This window comes from Habropoda laboriosa, unplaced genomic scaffold (assembly GCF_001263275.1).
Source record: "Habropoda laboriosa isolate 0110345459 unplaced genomic scaffold, ASM126327v1 scaffold162, whole genome shotgun sequence".
NCBI lineage: Eukaryota > Metazoa > Arthropoda > Insecta > Hymenoptera > Apidae > Habropoda > Habropoda laboriosa.
In genome coordinates this window covers 68,866-89,233 of record NW_017100269.1, presented here as the reverse complement: position 1 = coordinate 89,233, position 20,368 = coordinate 68,866, and the positions used below count along the sequence as shown (strand labels likewise).

The 20,368-nt window shown below is 34.3% G+C and overlaps 3 protein-coding genes across 4 annotated transcripts in view; 2 read left to right on the top strand and 1 right to left on the bottom strand.

Moving 5' to 3' along the window:
• LOC108573508 (SLIT-ROBO Rho GTPase-activating protein 1-like) overlaps nt 1–11,280 on the top strand; it is a 34,179-nt gene extending 22,899 nt beyond the window's left edge. For both annotated transcript variants that reach the window (XM_017935969.1, XM_017935970.1), the window contains exons 2-13: nt 638–821; nt 2,104–2,269; nt 3,134–3,358; nt 4,580–4,708; nt 4,854–5,075; nt 5,184–5,459; nt 5,713–6,308; nt 6,449–6,670; nt 6,759–6,829; nt 6,915–7,095; nt 7,776–8,052; nt 9,728–11,280. In XM_017935969.1, coding sequence (XP_017791458.1) covers nt 638–821; nt 2,104–2,269; nt 3,134–3,358; nt 4,580–4,708; nt 4,854–5,075; nt 5,184–5,459; nt 5,713–6,308; nt 6,449–6,670; nt 6,759–6,829; nt 6,915–7,095; nt 7,776–8,052; nt 9,728–10,762 — 3,584 coding nt within the window. In that variant the 3' untranslated portion in view covers nt 10,763–11,280. The remainder of the gene's footprint in view (nt 1–637; nt 822–2,103; nt 2,270–3,133; nt 3,359–4,579; nt 4,709–4,853; nt 5,076–5,183; nt 5,460–5,712; nt 6,309–6,448; nt 6,671–6,758; nt 6,830–6,914; nt 7,096–7,775; nt 8,053–9,727) is intronic.
• A 2,217-nt stretch (nt 11,281–13,497) lies between these two features.
• Nucleotides 13,498–17,972, top strand: LOC108573499 (E3 ubiquitin-protein ligase RNF123-like). The gene is made up of 10 exons (XM_017935956.1): nt 13,498–13,610; nt 13,694–14,016; nt 14,181–15,128; nt 15,203–15,330; nt 15,427–15,530; nt 15,632–16,701; nt 16,776–17,104; nt 17,177–17,342; nt 17,418–17,564; nt 17,662–17,972. Exons 1-10 carry the CDS (start codon nt 13,513–13,515, stop codon nt 17,970–17,972), a joined length of 3,624 nt encoding a protein of 1,207 aa, XP_017791445.1. The 5' UTR covers nt 13,498–13,512.
• A 438-nt stretch (nt 17,973–18,410) lies between these two features.
• LOC108573505 (putative sodium-coupled neutral amino acid transporter 7) lies at nt 18,411–20,068 on the bottom strand. The gene is made up of 4 exons (XM_017935965.1): nt 19,952–20,068; nt 19,500–19,860; nt 19,172–19,421; nt 18,411–19,067 (listed from the first exon to the last, which is right to left on the bottom strand). Exons 1-4 carry the CDS (start codon nt 20,049–20,051, stop codon nt 18,411–18,413), a joined length of 1,368 nt encoding a protein of 455 aa, XP_017791454.1. The 5' UTR covers nt 20,052–20,068.
• Nucleotides 20,069–20,368: the final 300 nt, after the last annotated feature.

Here is a 20,368-nt window from a genome sequence, read left to right as displayed (position 1 = left end):
ATTTATTTTATTTTTAAAGTCATAAAAATATATAAATTTGATGAAAACCTGTGAAGTACCCGATACGTAATTACTGCATCTATAAATCTGATTACAGTAGAAACAAAAATAGTATATATACCTTTGATTCATCATTTTATATCTTAATTACTTACATTCAAAATAAATGACCTTGTTATAAATCAGAAATATGGGAATTGTTTAAAATACTATTGTCCATATTTCTTTGGTTTTTTCTCATATCACACTGTTCATATTTAATATTACATCAGTATGTATAACATTGAAATTATACTTTTGCAATGGACACGTTATTAATTAACTATGATATATACATATGAGTTCAATAAATTCCAAGTATTTGACAATAATAATATAAAGAATAAAATTTTATCGGTAAAGGTACTATTAACCGAGAGAAGCAATCGCAATTTTTCTACCTACAATTATTTCGAGAGTCGAAGGCAGGTGTACGAGAAATGAAAAGCAAAACACGATGAAATCCAGACCTTTTCACTGGCAAATGAGCTCCTAGCACGAAACGCGGTTGCGGTGAACCGGTCGATCGATCGATTAACCAAAAAACCAAAGACCACCAGCATGTTTTTTTATGTCAGCTGTGCGTTCCTCTTTTCAGACATACGGCTGCAGTTAAACGAACAGCTGAGATGTCTCGACGTCAGGATGGAGGCCCAAGTCGCCATCGTGGCAGAACTTCAGGATTTTTTTCGACGGAGAGCCGAACTGGAGCTCGATTACAGCAAGTCCCTCGACAAGCTGGCCAGAAGCATACAGCTTCGACACAAGGAGCAAAAACAGAAGTACATACACACATTAATTGTTTTTTTTTTCTTTTAACACTTTCGCGTTGGATCACGAAGTATAGCCAGCGGAATAAATGTAACGAGGTCGTAAATTAACATACTGACTTTATACGACCCTGATTGAGGTTTCGGGTTTTTATCTTCTCAGATTTCTGTCGATTCTCTCGTCGATATACTCCAACGCGTAAACTTTGACGCATGACCGATTTTACGATCTCACTATATTTCTTCCATAGACTATACCTAGGTGGACACAAAATTGAAGCGCCATCTAATTTAATTACCAGTTTAAATATTACAATTTAGTACGAAATTTCCCGGGCAAATTATTTTTCCTAAAACATATTTTCCTATTAATTTATAATATTGTAGTTTTTGTGCCTACTTTCCACTGGGTCACTCAATTTTATGAATTTTTCTATTCATTCTTACAAAATCTTTTTTTTTCACCTAATAGAAAAGGAAAAGAAGTTACTTAAAGAATAGAAAAGAAACTGTGTATTTTAACAAAATTTCATTTCATAAAATTATAGATATTCGAAAAATAATCTGAATCTCTTAACTGGATTCGGTTCATCAAAGATCAGGTCACCTTATAGGATAACCTTTTCATCAATTAAAAAACTGTTTGTGTTGGCACTCACATTGTTCGTGAAGTCGATTATTTAGCAAATACCTAATGCTTTATTTGCCAACACTGAATATAATTAAAGTTCCACGGATAATGTGATTACACTTGAATGTAGTTCGACTAGAGCAGTTCGCGATGAAGTGTAAGTTCGTGCAGTCACGAACTAATTCCACTAAGGAACATTACTCAAGTGACAATCCCAGATTTTGATGAAACTTGGCATAAGGAGTAGAACATCGAAAAATATTTGACAAGCATTTTTTTTTTATCGATTGATTTATATTCAATGAACATGAAAACGAAACTTTAAATTTGGAGATGTAAAACCTATGTTGTTACATATTTCGAAAATTAATCAAGATAAAAAAAAGACTGTTACATGTGAAAAATACACGAATATTTTTTTTTACCCTATATATATATATAGGGTAACTCACATAACTTGTCTACCTTGAATAATTTCTAAAGTACGTATACGTGTTTTATAAAGAAAAGTGTTTTATATAGAAATTGCACGATATCGAAGGGAACATGCATTTTATACATAGCATAACGTAAAAATTATGTGGGGGACACCCTGTATATTCATAATAGATCTTTAACGCACGGAAGTGAAACATATTGTAGTTAGCCATAAACAATTCTTAGGCGAGAACAGTGGCCCCTATTCTCGAGCTACGCTTGCTGGCAGCAGCTTATCAACGAAACGAAGTCCTTAAGCAGAGATCATGCCGCTCTTTCGGAAGTATACAGCACACATCTCGTCGGTCGTCTCAATCAAGTGATGGAAGACGTTCAACGGATATACAAGCGTGTGAGTATGAACCAGCTTCTTTCGGTAATTCCAATCTTCCCGGTTCTTTAATCTTAATCCTTTACCTAAACTTGCTTTCTTTAATCGAAATCCAGATAAGAAGAGCTTCATATTTGAGTAATTAACCCTTTCCCTGCGGCAGATGGTACATGTTCAATCACGGCCGCAACATCTTTCGTTTCGGCGTTTGAAAATTTATGAAAAATGAAAGAATTAAAATTAAAAATTTATCGTTTTTAAATTAATTTTATTAAATTAAGATGGAAGTGCGCAAAGGACAAAAATTAAGGATTAAATTAAGGTGGAAATCTGCCAATAAGCAGTGAAAGGGTTAACAAAGAAAATCCGAATTCGGATATTTGAATATAAATCCGGATACTCAAGTAACTTAGAGTCGGATTTCGACACCAAGTTCGGATTATAATGAGTATTGCGAGTATACTCGGATATCCGGATAGTAAGAGTTTCTAATTTTAACCGTCACAGCTGCCTTATCGCTTTCTTCTATTTTCCTGCGGGTTCTCTATTGTTCTTCTCTATCTGCTAGAACAATGAACGTACTTAATATAGGGGAGGGGGAATTTTTCCAAGTCCTTCAGAGAAAGAAAAGAGATTCGAATTCGTGATTTTCATAATCGGTGGTAACGTTCACTAGTCAACTATTTTAACCACCACAAACCAACGCCGTTTTTCCTCTTTCTTCTATATTTTCTATTGTTCTTCTAAATCTACCACTGAAAATGCTCGACAGAACGGAGATAAAAGTAAAAACATCGTTAAAAAAAAAAAGAAAGGAAACAAAGGGAACGAAAACCAGTAGTAGAATGGGGGTGGAAATGAGGATGAACGTTTGATTGGTTTCAGTGCCGTGAAATAGGCTACGAGACGCACGAGGAGATTCTGCGAGTACTCGACGAGCTGCACACCACGATGAAAACGTACCAGGCATACCAGACAGGGTCACGGCAAGCCGAAACGAAGCTTCGAGTCGCGGAACAACAGCGCAGCAAGCTGGAGGTAGCGAACGCCCCGCCCGAGAAGCTCGCCCGTAGTAAGAAGTACAAGCTGATGGAAAAGGAAGTGAACAAGGTAGGCTGACGAGAAATCAAGGCCAGGCCAGCCAGCCCATCTCTCTCTCTCTCTCTCTTTCTCTCTTTGCACGTGTGTGAGTATCGCCCTCTCTCACTCTCGACCCTCCTCGAGTCGCCTCTGACCCTGGTGCTGAGCTGGCTCGCTCGAGTATACTTCAAGACGGGCAACTATCGATTTCCATCACGATGTTCTTCTCGCGGAGGATACGTGAACCGAGGTTCAGGTGTATTCCCTCGATGAGTAAAGATCAATTTCATTCATCTCGCGTGAAAATTCTTCACGCCGCCATCCCATCAATTTCAGAAGAACCTCTTTCTATTGTGCAGCTTCTATACGTGTTTGTTTGCTGCTCAGGGTTCCAGGCCACGTGCTCATCTTAGAGTACTTTGAGGACCTTGGTTTTATGTTAAAACGTAAAATAGTTCTCTTGGATATTTTGAGAATAAACGAACTCGAGGGTTTTCTTGATTCATAAATTGTTCAAGTCTTTTTCGACCGTCTTATATAGGCAGTTTTTTTTTTTTATATTTGGTTAGTATTGAAATAATGGCCATTGAAGCGCTTTCTATTGTTCCTTTATAGGATTACATGTTTCCATTATTTGTAACAATCAATTCTCTTATCCTAACATCTGATAAACTTAACAACTAACATCTAATAAACTTCATCTTTGAATACTCTTCCTCCAGGTCATTGAGAAACGTACTACATGCATTGGGTAGATTAAAGTAGAAGTTCATTAGATTTGGATCTTGTGAATAATAATGTAACATTAAAGAAACATGGACATATGTTTATGGTAACTTTTTTTTACTCAAAATTGCATTCTCTATCAGATTCTAAGCTATTTCTTGTCCTTATTTTTGATGCAACCAATATATTTCTGTAATTACTTGTGTAAAATGCATTTGTCAATTGTTCTTCTTTTATATACCTGTAGAATGTTATCGATAACTCTCCCGATTTTAGAAATAAAGAATAGGTTATATACAACTATACATATGCAAGTTGTTAAACTATAGATATTTTATTTTTGAAATAAATTTGAAGTAACATTTTATTGTATATTTTTGTTGTAAATTGCATTCCTTTATTCATAGTTTATAGATATAAATTTAATATAGTCAACTGTTCGTTTTGTTTAATAAATTACGAAAAGCATAAAAAAGGTACTGATAAAAATTCATCTAACTCACATATGCCTATTGTTCTGTTTAGAGGAAAGTCAAGTACCAAGAAGCAAAGCTGAAGGCTCTAAAAGCGAGAAACGAGTACATTTTATGTCTCGAAGCATCGAATACCACAATACACAAGTATTTCGTGGAAGATCTTTCAGACCTCATTGATGTAAGTTGCTCTAGTTAAATCTGTAAGCAAATTTTTAATCGTTTCAAGTTTTCTGCTGTTTCATAAAAATGGAAAAATGTGTATATAACGAATAAAAGTTTTGTTTTTAATTCAAAGTAACCAAAGTGACATCGTATTTTTTTAGTGCATGGATTTTGGCTTTCACAATTGTATTGCCAGGGCGCTGCTTATGCATTGTAGTGCAGAGGAAGGTAGGCAGCGTTCTCTACAATCCGGTGCTGAACAGTTGACTGCCTTTGTCAGTGCTTTAGACTCGAGGGCAGACAAACAAAGGTTTTTGGAATCTCATCATTCCGCGTTTATGATTCCAAAGAAATTCGAATTCCAAGGACAGCGAGGAGACGAGGTGAGCACAAAAAAAAATTCATGGGATTTAACCAAAATACAAAAAAAAACCTTACCTCCCTCAATTATTAGATACTTATCTAAACTATAGTTGTGTATACTTTCACAGACTCCTGAACCAGAATTACAAAAATTGTTACACGCTGAAATGGAGCAACGACTGACTCAATTGCAACAAAGACTAACGTCCCTAAGAACCGAATCTGAAGAAGTTTGGAAAACTTTGGAAACAGCAGAAGCTAGTCTACTCGAGATGTTAACCGCGAAAGATTACGACTGCTCCAGATATTTTGGAGAAAACGCTGTGCCTACTTCCAGACCTCCAGAAACCGTACAAATCAAGCTCAGAGCCGACAAGCAAGAAACTGAAGAATTCTACCTCACGGTGAGTTTTCATAAGTTACATGTGCAAAAGAAAATATTAAATTTCATGGAGAAAAAAATCAGGATCGCCTTAAAAACCACGAATCTTTTGAAAAATTAGCTTCAATCGTTTTAATACAAGTTGTTTTGTAATATAAAAGCTAAACTTTTAAGCGTTTCACACGCAAGACTTAAAAGCATATAATGTAATACAACATATATGGTTACTGTATAGAAGTATTATCATCAACAAAAGGTTCACTGTTATTTTACAGAAATTCAGAGAATATCTTCTTGGAACCTCAAGAATAGCTAGGTTAGACGCAAAACAAGAATACATTCGGCAGAGCTTGATGGATGGGTCCACTGCTAGCTCAAATCCATCATTATCGACAACGAAGCAAAAGCAAGCTCGGAGAAAACGAATCGGTAGATTGCAGATGAATGGCCAGCCAAAACTCTTCGGTGGATCATTAGAAGAATATTTAGAGAGCACGAATCAAGAGATACCTCTTATTATGAAGAGTTGCATTCGAGTGATCAATCTATATGGTCTTCATCATCAAGGTATCTTCCGTGTCTCAGGCTCCCAGGTGGAAATTAATAACTTCCGGGAGTGGTTCGAAAGGGGAGAGGATCCCTTGGCCGATGTCACAGACGCATCGGATATTAACAGTGTTGCTGGTGTGTTGAAGCTGTATTTAAGAGAACTCAGGGAGCCACTGTTTCCCATTATTTACTTTGAACATCTAATGGAACTAGCACAGCTAGAATCGAAGCAAGAGTTCGTTAACAAGATGAAGGAACTGATTTCCAGTCTTCCAAGACCAGTTGTTATAGTAATGCGATACCTTTTCGCCTTTCTTAATCAGTAAGTCTTAAGTATTATTTCTTCAAATTTCATTTGCAACTTCAGTTCTTATCACAACTAACGATTGCAATTTGCCTTACAGTTGTAATTTATAGTCTTATTTTTCGAAAATGAATTAATTTTTGTTGTCCATTTTGCAGTCTTTCAGAATTTTCGGACGAAAACATGATGGACCCATACAATTTGGCAATTTGCTTCGGACCCACCCTGGTGCCTGTTCCAGAAGATAAAGACCAAGTGCAGTATCAGAACCAAGTGAATGAACTCATCAAAAATATCATCACATTCTGTGAAGAAATATTTCCAGAAGATATTGGAGGTACTCAATACGAAAAATACATCAGTAGAGAACCCGATGACGTGTAAGTGTACTGCACCTTTTTGGCGTTATGAAAAATCATCTGACTTGTAAGTTTATGATTTTCTGATGAAAATGAATTTTCCATGCAGAGACGTGGGAGATTCACCGACAGACCAGGTCCAAGAAGATATGGACTCCGAGGTTTATCCATCTGAGGATGGTAAGTGAAAGCAGATATATTAGCAGTCGATTAGTTGTTCGGAATCTAGCAGAGCGCGATCTACGTTCGTTTTGTGTATTCCCAGAATCAGAAAACCTCGAAGCCACAGCGCAATTCGATTTCAATGCACGGTCCGAAAGAGAGTTAAGCTTCAAAAAGGGAGATACTTTGACTCTATACACACAAGTCAGTAATGACTGGTGGCGAGGTGCCTTGGCCGGTAAAGAGGGGCTTATTCCCGATAAATATATTATGATCAAGATAAAGTAAGTGCGACTTAATCACACGCAGTGGTGAATTATTTCCTACGAGAATGCCTTCTGTTGAACCTAATGGTTGAATTTAAAAATTCAAATGAAACGAAATGTGGATAAATTCGAATGTTTACTTTGAAACCAAAAGAAAGTGCTTCTTTAAGCTTCTCTAAGTAAAAATGCATCTTTAGTTTAGTTGTTCTCAATGAATGAATGAATTTATTTTTCTTTTTAATAATTTCCACATTGTTCCTTTACGTATTTCCGAAAAGATTAAATATAGGATACGAATGCATAGAAGTTTTGCTTAACTATAATGCGCTAAGAAAGTTTCTCTGCAGTCAACTATTTCACTGCTTTTAAATGATTTTCATTTTCCCATAAAGTTCATTTAATTAGAGGAATGCGTAACCCTAATACTAATATAATAATAAGAAGATTAAGCATTTTGCGCACTGTACTTCGAACTAATGTCACTAACTCGTGTGCAAATCAATATTGCAGAGAGACTTCTCTAACATTGACTTGCTATTTTAAGGATTTAAGAGGCCATTAATATTTGTTTAGTTCTTTTAAACACGAGGAAGTAAAGCTTTTTTATAGGTCCAGCTTGTATCGCAGCTATGTTTTCTTGTTTTTTTTTCCTTTTCCATTAATTCTGGTTTATAAAAATACTTCTATTCTCTGTTCAGGGACGAAGAACGTGAAAAGGAACTCTTGAAGTCATCGAGTGAAGAATCAATGCGAAGAAGAACTTCCAGCTCTGCTGATAGTGTTCTTTCAAGTAACAATTCACCACTGATGGGTCCATCCGGAAATGTAACTACTTGGTCCTCTAGTACCACGTCCGATGTGCAGTCTACCACGAATATAATCACAACAGAAAATAGCAGTAACAGCGGTGTTATTTCAACGGTCGTGACAAATGTCCCTTGCATCTCATCGGCTCATCCTATCATCAGTCGAGAGGTACTGGAAACTACCGTTTAGTATGAACACCTTATTCGATTTTCTTTTCATACATTCGTCTGCTTGTACATTCTTTGCGACGCACTCGAAAGTTTTGAACTTTTAAGCACAAGTGCATGGCTATTGTGCTATAATTTTAAGTGCAATAGCAGTGAAAGTTGAGAATGCACATTACCGTTTTAAGACGCAGACTTGTTGCCTGTACACTACACACCTAATAGAAAGCAGCATCGCCTTATTCTATGGGACCAAATCCATTACAAAGCCTTTTGTTTGTTTAAATCGATACGAGGTATAAGCAAACAGGTTAGTTTGAATAATACAAATTTTATACGTGGGAGCTAGTATTGTTTACAGTTCTCTTTTATATTCAAAAACCTACTGTTCGATTTTTTCCATTGACTTTGTTGGGTCTATAACCGGTGATTTGAAGATTCGAAAATTTGATTCTCACCAAATAGTAAATTCACGAAGCGCGGGAGACGAATCTAAGGCTATGTTAAATTTAATTTACTTCGAGATAGTATTATTTCAATTAGCTATAATCATTTGTATAATATATTTGTAAATAAAATAGAAATATACATGTTTGTTGCTGCATGTGCCTTGGTCTCTTTGTCTTGTGTCGCCTGTGTCCTTTGTATTTTGTGTGATTTTTTTCTTTTTGTACTGATTGCAACTTTTAATGTTAATAGTTGGGATGGTTTTTCCAGATATACGTTTAGTCAGCCTTTAGTTGACAAGAAAAGTTTCACGTACATAGGTTGTGGGCGAAACGGACTAAAAACTGTTCGATAAAACTGCTGCCAGTGTCGTGTGGTTCTGTCGTTTGTGTTTTTCGTTTCGTTGAAGGAGTGCCCCTGTTTAACAGTTCAGTTGGTTTGTGAATCCTAGTATTCTGTAAAACAATTTCAGTCTGTAGATGAAACCAAAGAGGAATGCTACTCGCAGAGCGTACTTATCCAGCGGATATTCTTCTGGCTTAGGTGAGTAAAAAAGTGTCTCACCCCCAGACCAGTTAATATTAACTTCGTCGTTGGCATCTATAGAGAGATAGGTATCAATGTAAGGCTGTTGTCACATTTACATGTTTGCCTGCTTGTATTCATCCTTTATTCATTGTCAGTTTTACGAGCAGTTTTTAATTCTACCTTGGTACAAATATCAATCTTATGCACTTGTGTTTATTCATGTCCTTGTTTCCACATTAATGCATGCAGATATATGATATGATCACTTTTATATATTTTTATACTCTTGTATACATCTAAAGCTGTAATTATTTAAATATACTTAAGAATGTTTTGTAAAACGATTATTAGGCTCTTATTATAACTCTTTGTAAACTATCGAACTTTTAAACTACTAGAAATATTAATATTAAAATTGTACTTATAAATTCAGCATTTTGAGAATCTGTGGTACATTGCAGATGATTCTGGCCATTTGATGTTGTGCAAATAAAAATAACAATCTGTGACAAAATTCCAGGGCACTACGTACACATAACAACACAGAAAATAATTTGCATTTTATTGCAACAAACATGGTTGGTAATTTGGAGAGCGTCCTTAGTTTCCCACTCACTATGTAACAAAACATTTCATCATAAAAGCTTCCTTTGTATACCTATATTAGAAACTATGACAGTCTCACGTTATTGAACGATTTTCAGGAAGGCGCATCCCGAGTGGCAAAAGTATCGACACCTGAAAAAGAGAAACTCGTCTTCGCTTCGGATCATCGTGCAGACACCACATCGGTCATTATTGGTAATAACGGGGAAAACGAAAAGATATCAGACTTCAGCGAATCATCGATGCAACAGCAACAACGCAACGAAGAAGCTGGCGAAGAAGCAGAACATATCTCCTTGATGAGCTTGGACGGCGGAGGAAGGCGTGGAACTAGTAGAAAACAACACTGGAAATCCCAAAGCATAGGCGACACTGTGCAGCAAACGGGAAACTCTCTTCAAACAAACAACGCCATTTCACAGGAAGAAACACCACAGGAACAACCCACATTTTCGGCAAATCGAGAACTCTGGCAAAGAAGAGCAACGTCACAAACACAATTAAACACACCTGCGCTTCCGAATCATAAGATTTTTCGTACTTCCCAAGAGTTTCGCGAAATGCGTCAGAAACACACGCCAGATCTAGTAATGGATCTACCTTTATCAGCACAGGACGCGAGCAAAAAATCCGCTTCGTCAAGTAGTCTAAGCAGTTCGGACGAGGAGACTCCTACCCAACCATCTCGCGCAGAAGCAGCCACATCGCCTACTGGAGGACCCGAGTCTCCTGATATGAGCACTGCTGCGGAACGGTTTGCTAAGCAGAATCAATGTACTCTAAAAAAAAACACAAAATCGAATCCGGATGCATCCAAGTTTAAACGCGTGGAAACCGAACATGACCCTGAGCAAGAAACCGAGGAAATTGTCAGATCGTCTAGTTCTAATCAAATTTCGGATTCGATATCTTTGAGATCGCCTCTCCCGCCACGCTCGACACCTAAGATAGTTGCAAAATTTGCAGACATGCACCTAACTGGCGGTAGTCAGGTATCCTCGTTCAAGCCACAAGTAAAAGTGAAGCCAACGATTCTCAGAAAACCGGTATTGCCATTCCCACACCCACACATGAGCCCTGAGCTCGCGAGGAAAATCGAGAAGCAGGCGCAGAGCGCTGAACAAACCAATTAATTGCTGCCCAGGGTATCACATACAGAGAGTTTTTAGCAGCAAGGAAATATTTATTTTCTGCGATCCATGCGTGTTTGAGTAAGGTTTCCAGACGCGTAGATTTGACACTAACTTTCCATTGACCAGTTACTCCGCCCAATCGCAAGGACACAAAGTGTGTTAGTTACAGTACCCAAAAAGAAAGGAAAGCCGGACAGCATCGTTCCTTAATATAGACAAACGTGTACACGAGTTTAGATCGCCCGCAAAACGTTACATATATAAGGTTCGATGCTGTCCTCGGGCCGAGTTTATTTTTTCTACGACTATTTTCCATTTTCGCATAATTTTTTTACCAAATGACACGCGAAACGATGTTTCTAGTCATCGAGCGACGATTGAAAAACGATGCGAGAAATGTGTGAGCGAGAAAATACATCGAAAAAAACTTTAAAAAACATTTTTAATAATGCGATTTCGAGATTAAGTAGTTTTTTGTCGAGAGAGAGAAAGAGAGAGAGAGAGAGAGAGAGAGAGAGAGAGAGAGAACGATTTTGTATGTTGGACGATATTTAATTTATTACAAGGAATATTTCTTCTCAACGTGTATCAGTATGATGTTTGCAACAAACGTGTTCGATGTTCCTTTAAAACGCACGTGAGTGAATAGGAGTTTTAAACAAAAAAAAGCCTTTTTCAGGGGTTTCTTTCTTAAGGAGTATGAGTGAGATCTTTAATAAGAATTATACAACAATAATGTTCGATATATTCGAGAATAATAAGTGTACAATAATGCACAAGTATTTATCGGTTCGACGTCAGTTTTAGATATGTACCGATAATTCTGCTATGGAAAAAATTCAACGAAATAGGAAGAAAGCGATGCAACACCTTGACGTATTCATGTCCTTCTTCCTTGTAAGTGATTAAAACATTGTACTCGTTTATCGAATAATATGCATACGGTATATCCAATACTATGTGCAAGTATTCTATGAATTATAACTTCGAAAAACATTTTGGAACGCGATGTAAACAACTGCGATTCGCAAAGTAATGAGAGATGCGAATTCAGTTAAAATTGACTAACGTAATACTCTTTATAGTTATTGATCAAATATTAGTACGAAATATTATCACATTATACCCACCGCAATAAGAAATACCAAAGCCAGTTGATTATTGCCCTTTCCGGTTGTATCATAATATTTGTTGAACAAACACGGTACTAGGACTTCGGTTTTCTTACGATGTGTTCGTTTTTATATAGATCACTTCACAGTGAGAGTTGTGTTTTCACGATCGTTTTTCTATATTCTATTCTCATACCGAATTGTTATTTTCATGCGAATTCAATGTAATTTAACGTGTAATTTAATGTTGTTACGTATTTACTTTCCATTTGACACTTCGTAAAGATACAGGAGCCTAATTTGACATTTTTTCGTTGCGGTTACTGATATTAACTTCAATAAAGAAACTTGCAGGCTGCATTGACCGTTGATGCAACAAACCTGATCACATTCCTAATTCAATTTTTATAAACTTATCATTCTTGGTAAGTATATTTTTGAATAGATTTTTTTATAACGTAGTACAAGTTAGGAATGATTTATTTTTACAATAATTCAAATTATGATTACACATTTTAAATAAAGTTTAAAAGATACTTTATGAAAACAAGTCTGTCTTCTGCAAAACAATAGAAATGTCGCATACGTGCATTCTTATTTATCAAGGATAACTTTTAAACAAATTTTAGCAACACCCACACTGAATACTATTATCCGATAAAGCAAATTTAAGGTTTTGACATCATCGCATGACAAAATAGGCGGTCAGGCTATGCCCACTACTCTTCGGTCTTACACTGTCGCCGCTTGAGGGTAAATTGCGGTGTCGGTAAATGGTTTACACAAATGATTTTAAATTAGCTATCGATAATGTAGCGCACTGATAAAAAAAAACAGGAAACAAAATTATTTAATCGCCTTGTCCTCTTACTTGCGTTGATGTGTAAGACAAACATTTAATAGCACAGATGTTAGCTTCTAAATGACTCATATAGAATAAATTGTTGCTGTAAAGGAAACCTCAAGAAGTGTATTGTATTTTTTAAGATTTAAAAAAGTGAAAAGTAAACATTTTTTTGTTGTTTCTGAATAATACAAATAGTTTTCTGTGTTTTCAAAAATTGCTTACGAAGCCCAAAAATTTCTGACTGCAATGAAAAATAATATGCCACCACAAACTGACAACCACCGTTTCCGTACCTCGAAAATCGACATGTGGTTCATTTGTTACCGACTGCTCACACGAGGCTCGATCGTCTCCTATTATTCATGAAAGAGTAAGTGCGATAGCCTTATTCTATCGTAATTGGCAGGGTATCAGCGAAGACATAAGAGTAAGTGCGATAGCTTTATTCTATCGCTATTGGCTGATTAACAGCGAGACGTCACAATTTCTCCTATGTCTCCCACTTCTACGCCTTAAGGCATGCCTGAAGCCGCAAAATACATTTGTATTGACATCCTTTTAACAAATTCAATTAAAATTATGCGTGATCCTCAATTCCTTAAAAAGTGCGGTTAATTTTCGATGATTACCACATTTTATCATACTGTTTGCAGATTGGTAAATCGGAGATGTTATTGAAAATATAACGTTGATTGCTACACCTCATTCTTTAACACAATTTACACAATTAAATACGTAAATTCTATAATTCATTCTTTTTAAATGTTACGAAATAATAAAAATTCTCAAACATGGAGATGAATGAAATTGTAAAAGATATTTTTGGGCCAGATGTATTCTTAGGTCCTACATATAAGAAATCTAATGAAGAAACTGTGAATTCTTCAGGGTACTTATACTAGTTTGTATTTTTTATTCTCTTTTGAATATTAGAATTTAATAGTTATTGAAGTATACATATTTACATTTTAGAGTGTCAAATAGTTTAGATTTGGTAAATAAGTATATTGGAAGTACCCTGTTAAAAAATGCTCCAGTGGGAAATATAGAAGACAATAGAATTGGTCGAATTGGACCTAATATAGTCAGATTTGATATGTCAACTCGTTCAGGACTTTTTTCAATTTCTCCTGATGGACTTAGTGTTAAAGCTAGAAGTAATTCTACTACAGCAAGAGCAAATACAGCAGTCTATAAAGGAAAATGGATGTACGAAGTACAACTTGGTTCTAAAGGACATATGCAAATTGGTTGGAGTACAGTTAAATGTAAATTCAATCAGGAATTTGGAGTTGGTATGTTGATATCTGAATTAATACCATGTAAAAATGTAAATTTATTTTTCAGTCTAGTAATAAATAATCTGTTAACTACTTAATGTTTTTCATTGTCATGTGATTATATTGAATATATAATGTTTCAGTTTTTGAAAATTACATTTAAAATGTTTCTTCATTAGGTGATACTATTAATTCATATGCTTATGATGGGAATAATGTTAGAAAATGGAATGTAGCTGCACATAAATATGGAGAAGAATGGTTTGCATGGGACATTATTGGATGTGCATTAGATATGGATAATGGAACTATTGATTTCTATAGAAATGGTAGAAATTTAGGACGAGCATTTGAAAATATATCAATGGGTCCTGGTTTTGCATATTTTCCTACAGTGAGCCTTACACAAACATTAGGTTTAACAGCTAATTTTGGTTCTACACCAATGTGTTATCCTATAGAAGAATATGAACCACTGCAAGCAGCTCCAAAACAAGAAATAGATCAAGCTATGCTTTTATTTGAGTGGTTTCTAAAACTGGTAAAACAGATAAACACAAAACAAAATATGAATGAACAGACTATGCTGCTTGATGAAAATATAAGCATGCAAACCTTCTTAATGTGTCTTTCAAGTTCTGTTTTAAAACATGTAGGACCTCTACTTACTATGCCATATATTACAGAACATGTTTTAATTCCATTCATGCAACAACTTTCTGAATTAGAAACAGATTCTCCATCTGTGTTATCAACTTGTTTAGATTTATTATGGGTACTTCTTGAAGAGCATGAAATGAAGGCATGTTTGGAAAGTATAGTCCTTTTCTTACTGTCTACATTCAGACATGTAACTTCCTTACTTGAATACCTTAATTATTGTAAAAATGTACTATTTTTGATAAAAATTTGTCAACATATAACGACGCGTCAATATTTATTACAATATTTACTCTTCGATCAAGTAAGGCTTCCACATTTCTTAAATGTTAAACCACCAGATAAAAGAGGGCTGGCTGATATAGTTAACAATGTTTGGTGGGAAATGGATCCTGTGCATTCAAGAGTTGAAGCTAACAAAGAAAGTTACTTGGACGCGTGCAAGATGATTAAAGCTACTATATCTGGTATAATCAACATTAAAAATATTTGTTCAGGTCAATTTTAACTGTTTTCATATCTTTCTTAATTTATTTCACAGAAGTGGAAACATTACAAGTACAATTACTAGTAACTCTTCTTGATAATTCTGATGGTAATGAAAGGAGACCAACTTCAAGAACTATATTTTTAAAAAAATTTAAACGTTTTGTTCCAGTAGCAAACAATGTGAGTAGAAGACTATAAAATTTACAATAATTAAGCCATTTTATACAGTATTACGTCTTTGGTCAGTATTTCTACAGATAATAATCAATACTTCAGAATCCAGTACCATGTACATTATGTTGTGCATTTCGACTTCTGGCTGCATTCAAAATTTTATGGGATGCCGAAGTACGAACATATCCTGTTTATGTACCTTGCAGGTATACTTTTATCCATTATATTTAAAATATTCTATATGATTTATGCTTTTAGCCTTATGTAATTTATCTATTAACATTTTCTCGTAAATTGAAATGGACAGGGTATTCTATGATGGATCAATTGACTACTTGAGAACTGAAAGACTGGGTGGCGTCGTGTCTCATTTAAACAAGACATACAGAGATGAATTGGTACAGCGGTTGGGTCCTGAACATGAAGTGATTGTTACAATGGGGCAGAATCAAGATTTATCTAATTCATATACTGGATTGACATTTGTCAGAGTGATTAATATGAATTTACTAGGTCAAGGAAGTTCAATGAACTTTGATACAACACCATTACGCTTGAACTCTGTAGATGCAACTACATCTTTGCTAGAACTGCTTGACAGTATTATTTTATTTTATCATATAGTAGTGAAAAAGCGATTGGCAAAAGTGGTACTTCTTAGGAATAGCATGTCAGATTATATTTTTGCTATTCAAGACATGATAACACGTCTAGAAGAAGTTAAAAAAAAAAAGGATCCTGAATCTCTATCAATTCAACAAGAATTATCAAGGACGATAGACGTCTTTAACACTAAATTGACAGACCAAGCAAGACATATGGTATGGATTCGTGCTGTTGTTTATTCGGAAGAGAACCAGTCACAATTATCATGGCTTTTAAAAGTGGTCACGTTAACATTGAAAAACGCCAGTTTAGAAGGAAATATATTTAGCTTTGTACCAGATTTTTACTTAGAAGCATTGGCCGACTTGTGTGTTGGTTTACGAAATCATATGCATCCAACGGCACATATTGAAAAGATTCCAGACTATCGAGAAACGTTTATAAGCATAGCTGAATTTCTTTGCGAGCATTTCATGGATTCCCGTATAGTGAACGTCAATTCAAAAACTACGTTACTTTTAACGCTGGCTGGATTCGTGTTCAATCCACTTACCTTGGAATCTTTAGAAAATGTACCTAAAAAAAGTAGAGTGAAACTTGTCACGAATTTATTAAAATCATACGAAAATAGAGCATGGGCCGAGTCAAATTGGATTCTAGTTAGATTTTGGCAAGGTAATGGTTTTGCCTTTCGATATGAAAAGAGCCCACATCTTTCGAGCGGAATCGGACTAAAACTATTTCAACAAGAGTCGATTTCTCAACCCAGAAGTACGTAATTTTTATTTTCAGTAAATGCCTTAAAAATAGGATAATCAGTGAGATTACCGATCTCCGTTCTTTAGAACCATGCCCATCTGTTGTATACCAAGGCCACGTAAGGGATGTATTACTAAAAAATCCACAGGATACAACGACATTCTTAAATTCTTTGCTAAATTTATTGAACTGGACTTTTTCTGAGTTTATTGGAATGATGCAAGAAATTCATAATGGTTCATCGAGACCTGAAAGAGTTTTCATTGAATCTAGACAACTAAAAATCTGCGCTACGTGTTTTGATTTAACGGTTTCTCTGTTAAGAGTTTTAGAGATGATTATCACTGTGGTTCCAAATATCTTTAACAATTCACCGCAGTCTTTCAACGAAAATTTGTTGTTTAGATTATGTCAAGTATATATTTCTATAATATTAACACCACTATATCCTATTTAATATGTAATTATCATTTAATTATTTTTATAGTTACTTTGTCAAGTGTTAAATAGAATGAGTTCACAAACTAGTTGTTTCCAACATGTTGTACTATTGGAAATTCCAGATTTAGAATCAGTGGATCATTTTCCAATACTGACAGCAATTACTGGTATTTTGTTAGCATTACTTAAAGAAGATATGACCAATTTTAAACGTAAGTATTATTTTAATACCCTATGTAGAAATATATAGTTGTAATTTAATTCAAGAAAAATTTGTTTTTTGTTAGCAAAATCTATGACAGAAATACCAAAGGTGACTCAAACTTTATTGATGGAACCAAGTTTTCAAATGAATACCTTATATCTCATGTTAGGAGACTTTAAAGTTAAAAATAACCAAGCAGAGAATGTAAAATTATTTTCCTTATTAAACTGTAAGTATACATATATGTAAATACTGTTTCTGTAAATTTGAAAGTAGTGAATAATTATGATAACATACAAAATATTGTCGTGTAATATTTGCTGCAGATCCAAATGATGTAACGGAAGAAGAAATACAAAAGCTGAAAGAAATGATTGAATATTTGGATGACTGTCGGGCTATTTTGCCCAAGTTAAAAATTTTAAGCGATAATAGTGATACTTGCACAATATGTTACGCGCAATCCATAGCCGTAACTTTTAAACCTTGTAATCACCAAACATGTCGTATTTGTATCGATCGACATCTTTTAAATAGCAGATCATGCTTCTTCTGCAAAGCGATAATCGAGAAAGTCGTAGACCTCTCTGGCAACATATTACACGACTTTAGTAACAAAACTACAACCTCGAAATAGTCCATGAAATCATTTTGACTGATCACTATAAAAAAAATGATGAACTATAATTTATTGTGACAGCAATTGTAAAAATAAATTTCTTGTAAAAATTGTAATAGATGCTGGAAAAAAGTAAACAATTGTGTAAAATATTATGTATAATTTTATTTATTCAATATAACATTTATTGTTTTAAAACATATAAATGTAATAAGAAACAGAAAATTACAAATGTTGGTTTATACAAATTTCCTACCATGGCAAAACAAATGTAAAATAGGTTTGTATATGTGTATCAGTCTTTTAAGATTTTCTATTACAATTAAAATAATATCAATTTCTTTTTTGTAAACATTTTTATAAATTTATTTTCTTGAGTATTAACAATTTACAGGAAATTCTTCTATAAAAACTATTTTATCTTTTTTCTGTAATGTTTAAAGTAAATTAAATATATTAAGTACATAAACTTTCTCTTAATTGCCTAAAACCAGTTACCAATGGAACTTGTTTTGATGTTAGATGCAAATCTTCGACAGCTTCTACAAATACAACGCCAGATACAAATGCACCAAGCGCAGTAAGAAAAATTGCGAAAAATATCAGCAATCGGTCTTTATTTAAATGTAATTCTGAATCTTTTAAAAGTGTACTTTGAAATAAACAAATGCCTGGAAAGATAAAAATAAAAGCTGCCGATAATGCCCCTAGTAAATTAATAATCGGCGAAATATCTGGCACTAATATTGCAATTATTAGAGACAATATATACCAGATCAATGTAACAAAAACTCTGACTTTAATAGTTACATTAATATCCATTCCTAAAAGACTTAACAAAGCATCGCGACCACAGTATAAAACAATTGGATATGTGGTAAAATTTTTAATTGCTATGAATATAATGGCTACAAGAAGAATTACACTTCTGTCTGTATAACCTTGAAGTATATCACTGGGTACTTTTCCAGCACCAAATGTTGCATATCCACAAATACCAACTAGTGTGTAAGCAGTAAAACAAATGATCATGCTTAGTATAGCACACAATGTAAATTTTCCAATATTTCTCTCTTTCATACAAGCATACATTGGTATTGCTGTCATATGACTCTGCAAATGCAAAAAATGCCAAGAACCATAATGATTTATGAATATAGAATTATCCTCTACTTCTTCTCATGTTGAAAATTTCTATGTTACTAAAAATACAATACCTGATATGCAAAACAAATTACTGGAATTATCTGAAGCACTTCAAATCCATTATCAGGCCATATTTTCATGGGATTAACAGGAGATTCAACTTTTGTGAAATTTTTATAGAAGACCAACCATACTACATAGCAAATAGTTATACAACCAATGGAACTAGTATAACTTAGAGCATTCAATGTTTTAAAAAAACATAAAGGTAATATAAATATACTACATGTTATAGCTGTAACAAATGGTCTGGCTAAATACCTAAAATATTAAATTTGTTAATAAATAAAGAACATATTAATGAAATAATATTCTTATATTAAGTTTAATATCAGTTACCATGTATGACAGTAATCAAGTCCATAATATGTTGCTAAAACTCTGTCAAATTGGTCACCAACAATTATTAGAAATGTCAAACAACACCCAAAGCTATATATTGTAACACACAAAGCACATAAAAAGAGTGACTTTTGTCCATAAAGCTTTGCAAACATATCTTGCATAGAAGATGTATTTGTAATATCACTGCAATTTGCTAAAATTATTAGTGCAGCTGCAATAAAGATGAGCAATATAAGTTGTGTACCAATGGCAGTGATTAATCCTCCAGTTTTATCAAATGCCTGTGGAAAATTTAAAAGACCAGCTCCTAGAGTAGCATTGACAATTAAAAAAATTGTACTTAACGCATTGGTTCCTGTAAATATCGTTATGTTTTATTCATTATCATATTATACTTGCATATTTCACGGAAAATTAAAAATAGTCAGAAAGTAAGTACAATATACCTAATCGAGTAGTTTGACCATTAGATGAAGGATTCGGTGCAGTAGATAATAACATTTCATTGCTAATAAGTTGTTCCATTTCACCAATTAAACAAGTCATACTTGATGATTACAAATTGAGAAGTTATTTACGACTAACAATCTGTTCAACAGTTATCTCTACTGATGTATTCTTATGAGCAAGAAAAAGAAATTTATCGGTAACGTTTACGATTTGTCAGTTAGACCAAAGGTCATTACAGAAAGTTATATTTATTGTTTTAATGCGGTAACTTATGTTGCCGCTTCAAAATACGTACATATTGTTTTGATTAGATTTATAAACTTCGTCACGAAATTTAAAAAGTTTTTGGTTACAAATCGTAATATCCTATCCAAATTATTATATTTAAAATTGATTGAAAGGTAAGCGTTTTT

Coding starts and splice junctions, on each gene's coding strand:
- LOC108573499 (XM_017935956.1), top strand. CDS start 13,513: ATGGAGATGAATGAAATTGTAAAAGATATTTTTGGGCCAGATGTATTC. Junction 15,531..15,631: donor CCTGTTTATGTACCTTGCAG/GTATACTTTTAT, acceptor TGAAATGGACAG/GGTATTCTATGATGGATCAA. Junction 17,565..17,661: donor ATTATTTTCCTTATTAAACT/GTAAGTATACAT, acceptor TATTTGCTGCAG/ATCCAAATGATGTAACGGAA.
- LOC108573505 (XM_017935965.1), bottom strand. CDS start 20,051: ATGACTTGTTTAATTGGTGAAATGGAACAACTTATTAGCAATGAAATG. Junction 19,422..19,499: donor CTTGATTACTGTCATACATG/GTAACTGATATT, acceptor TTAATATTTTAG/GTATTTAGCCAGACCATTTG. Junction 19,068..19,171: donor TAATTTGTTTTGCATATCAG/GTATTGTATTTT, acceptor TTGCATTTGCAG/AGTCATATGACAGCAATACC.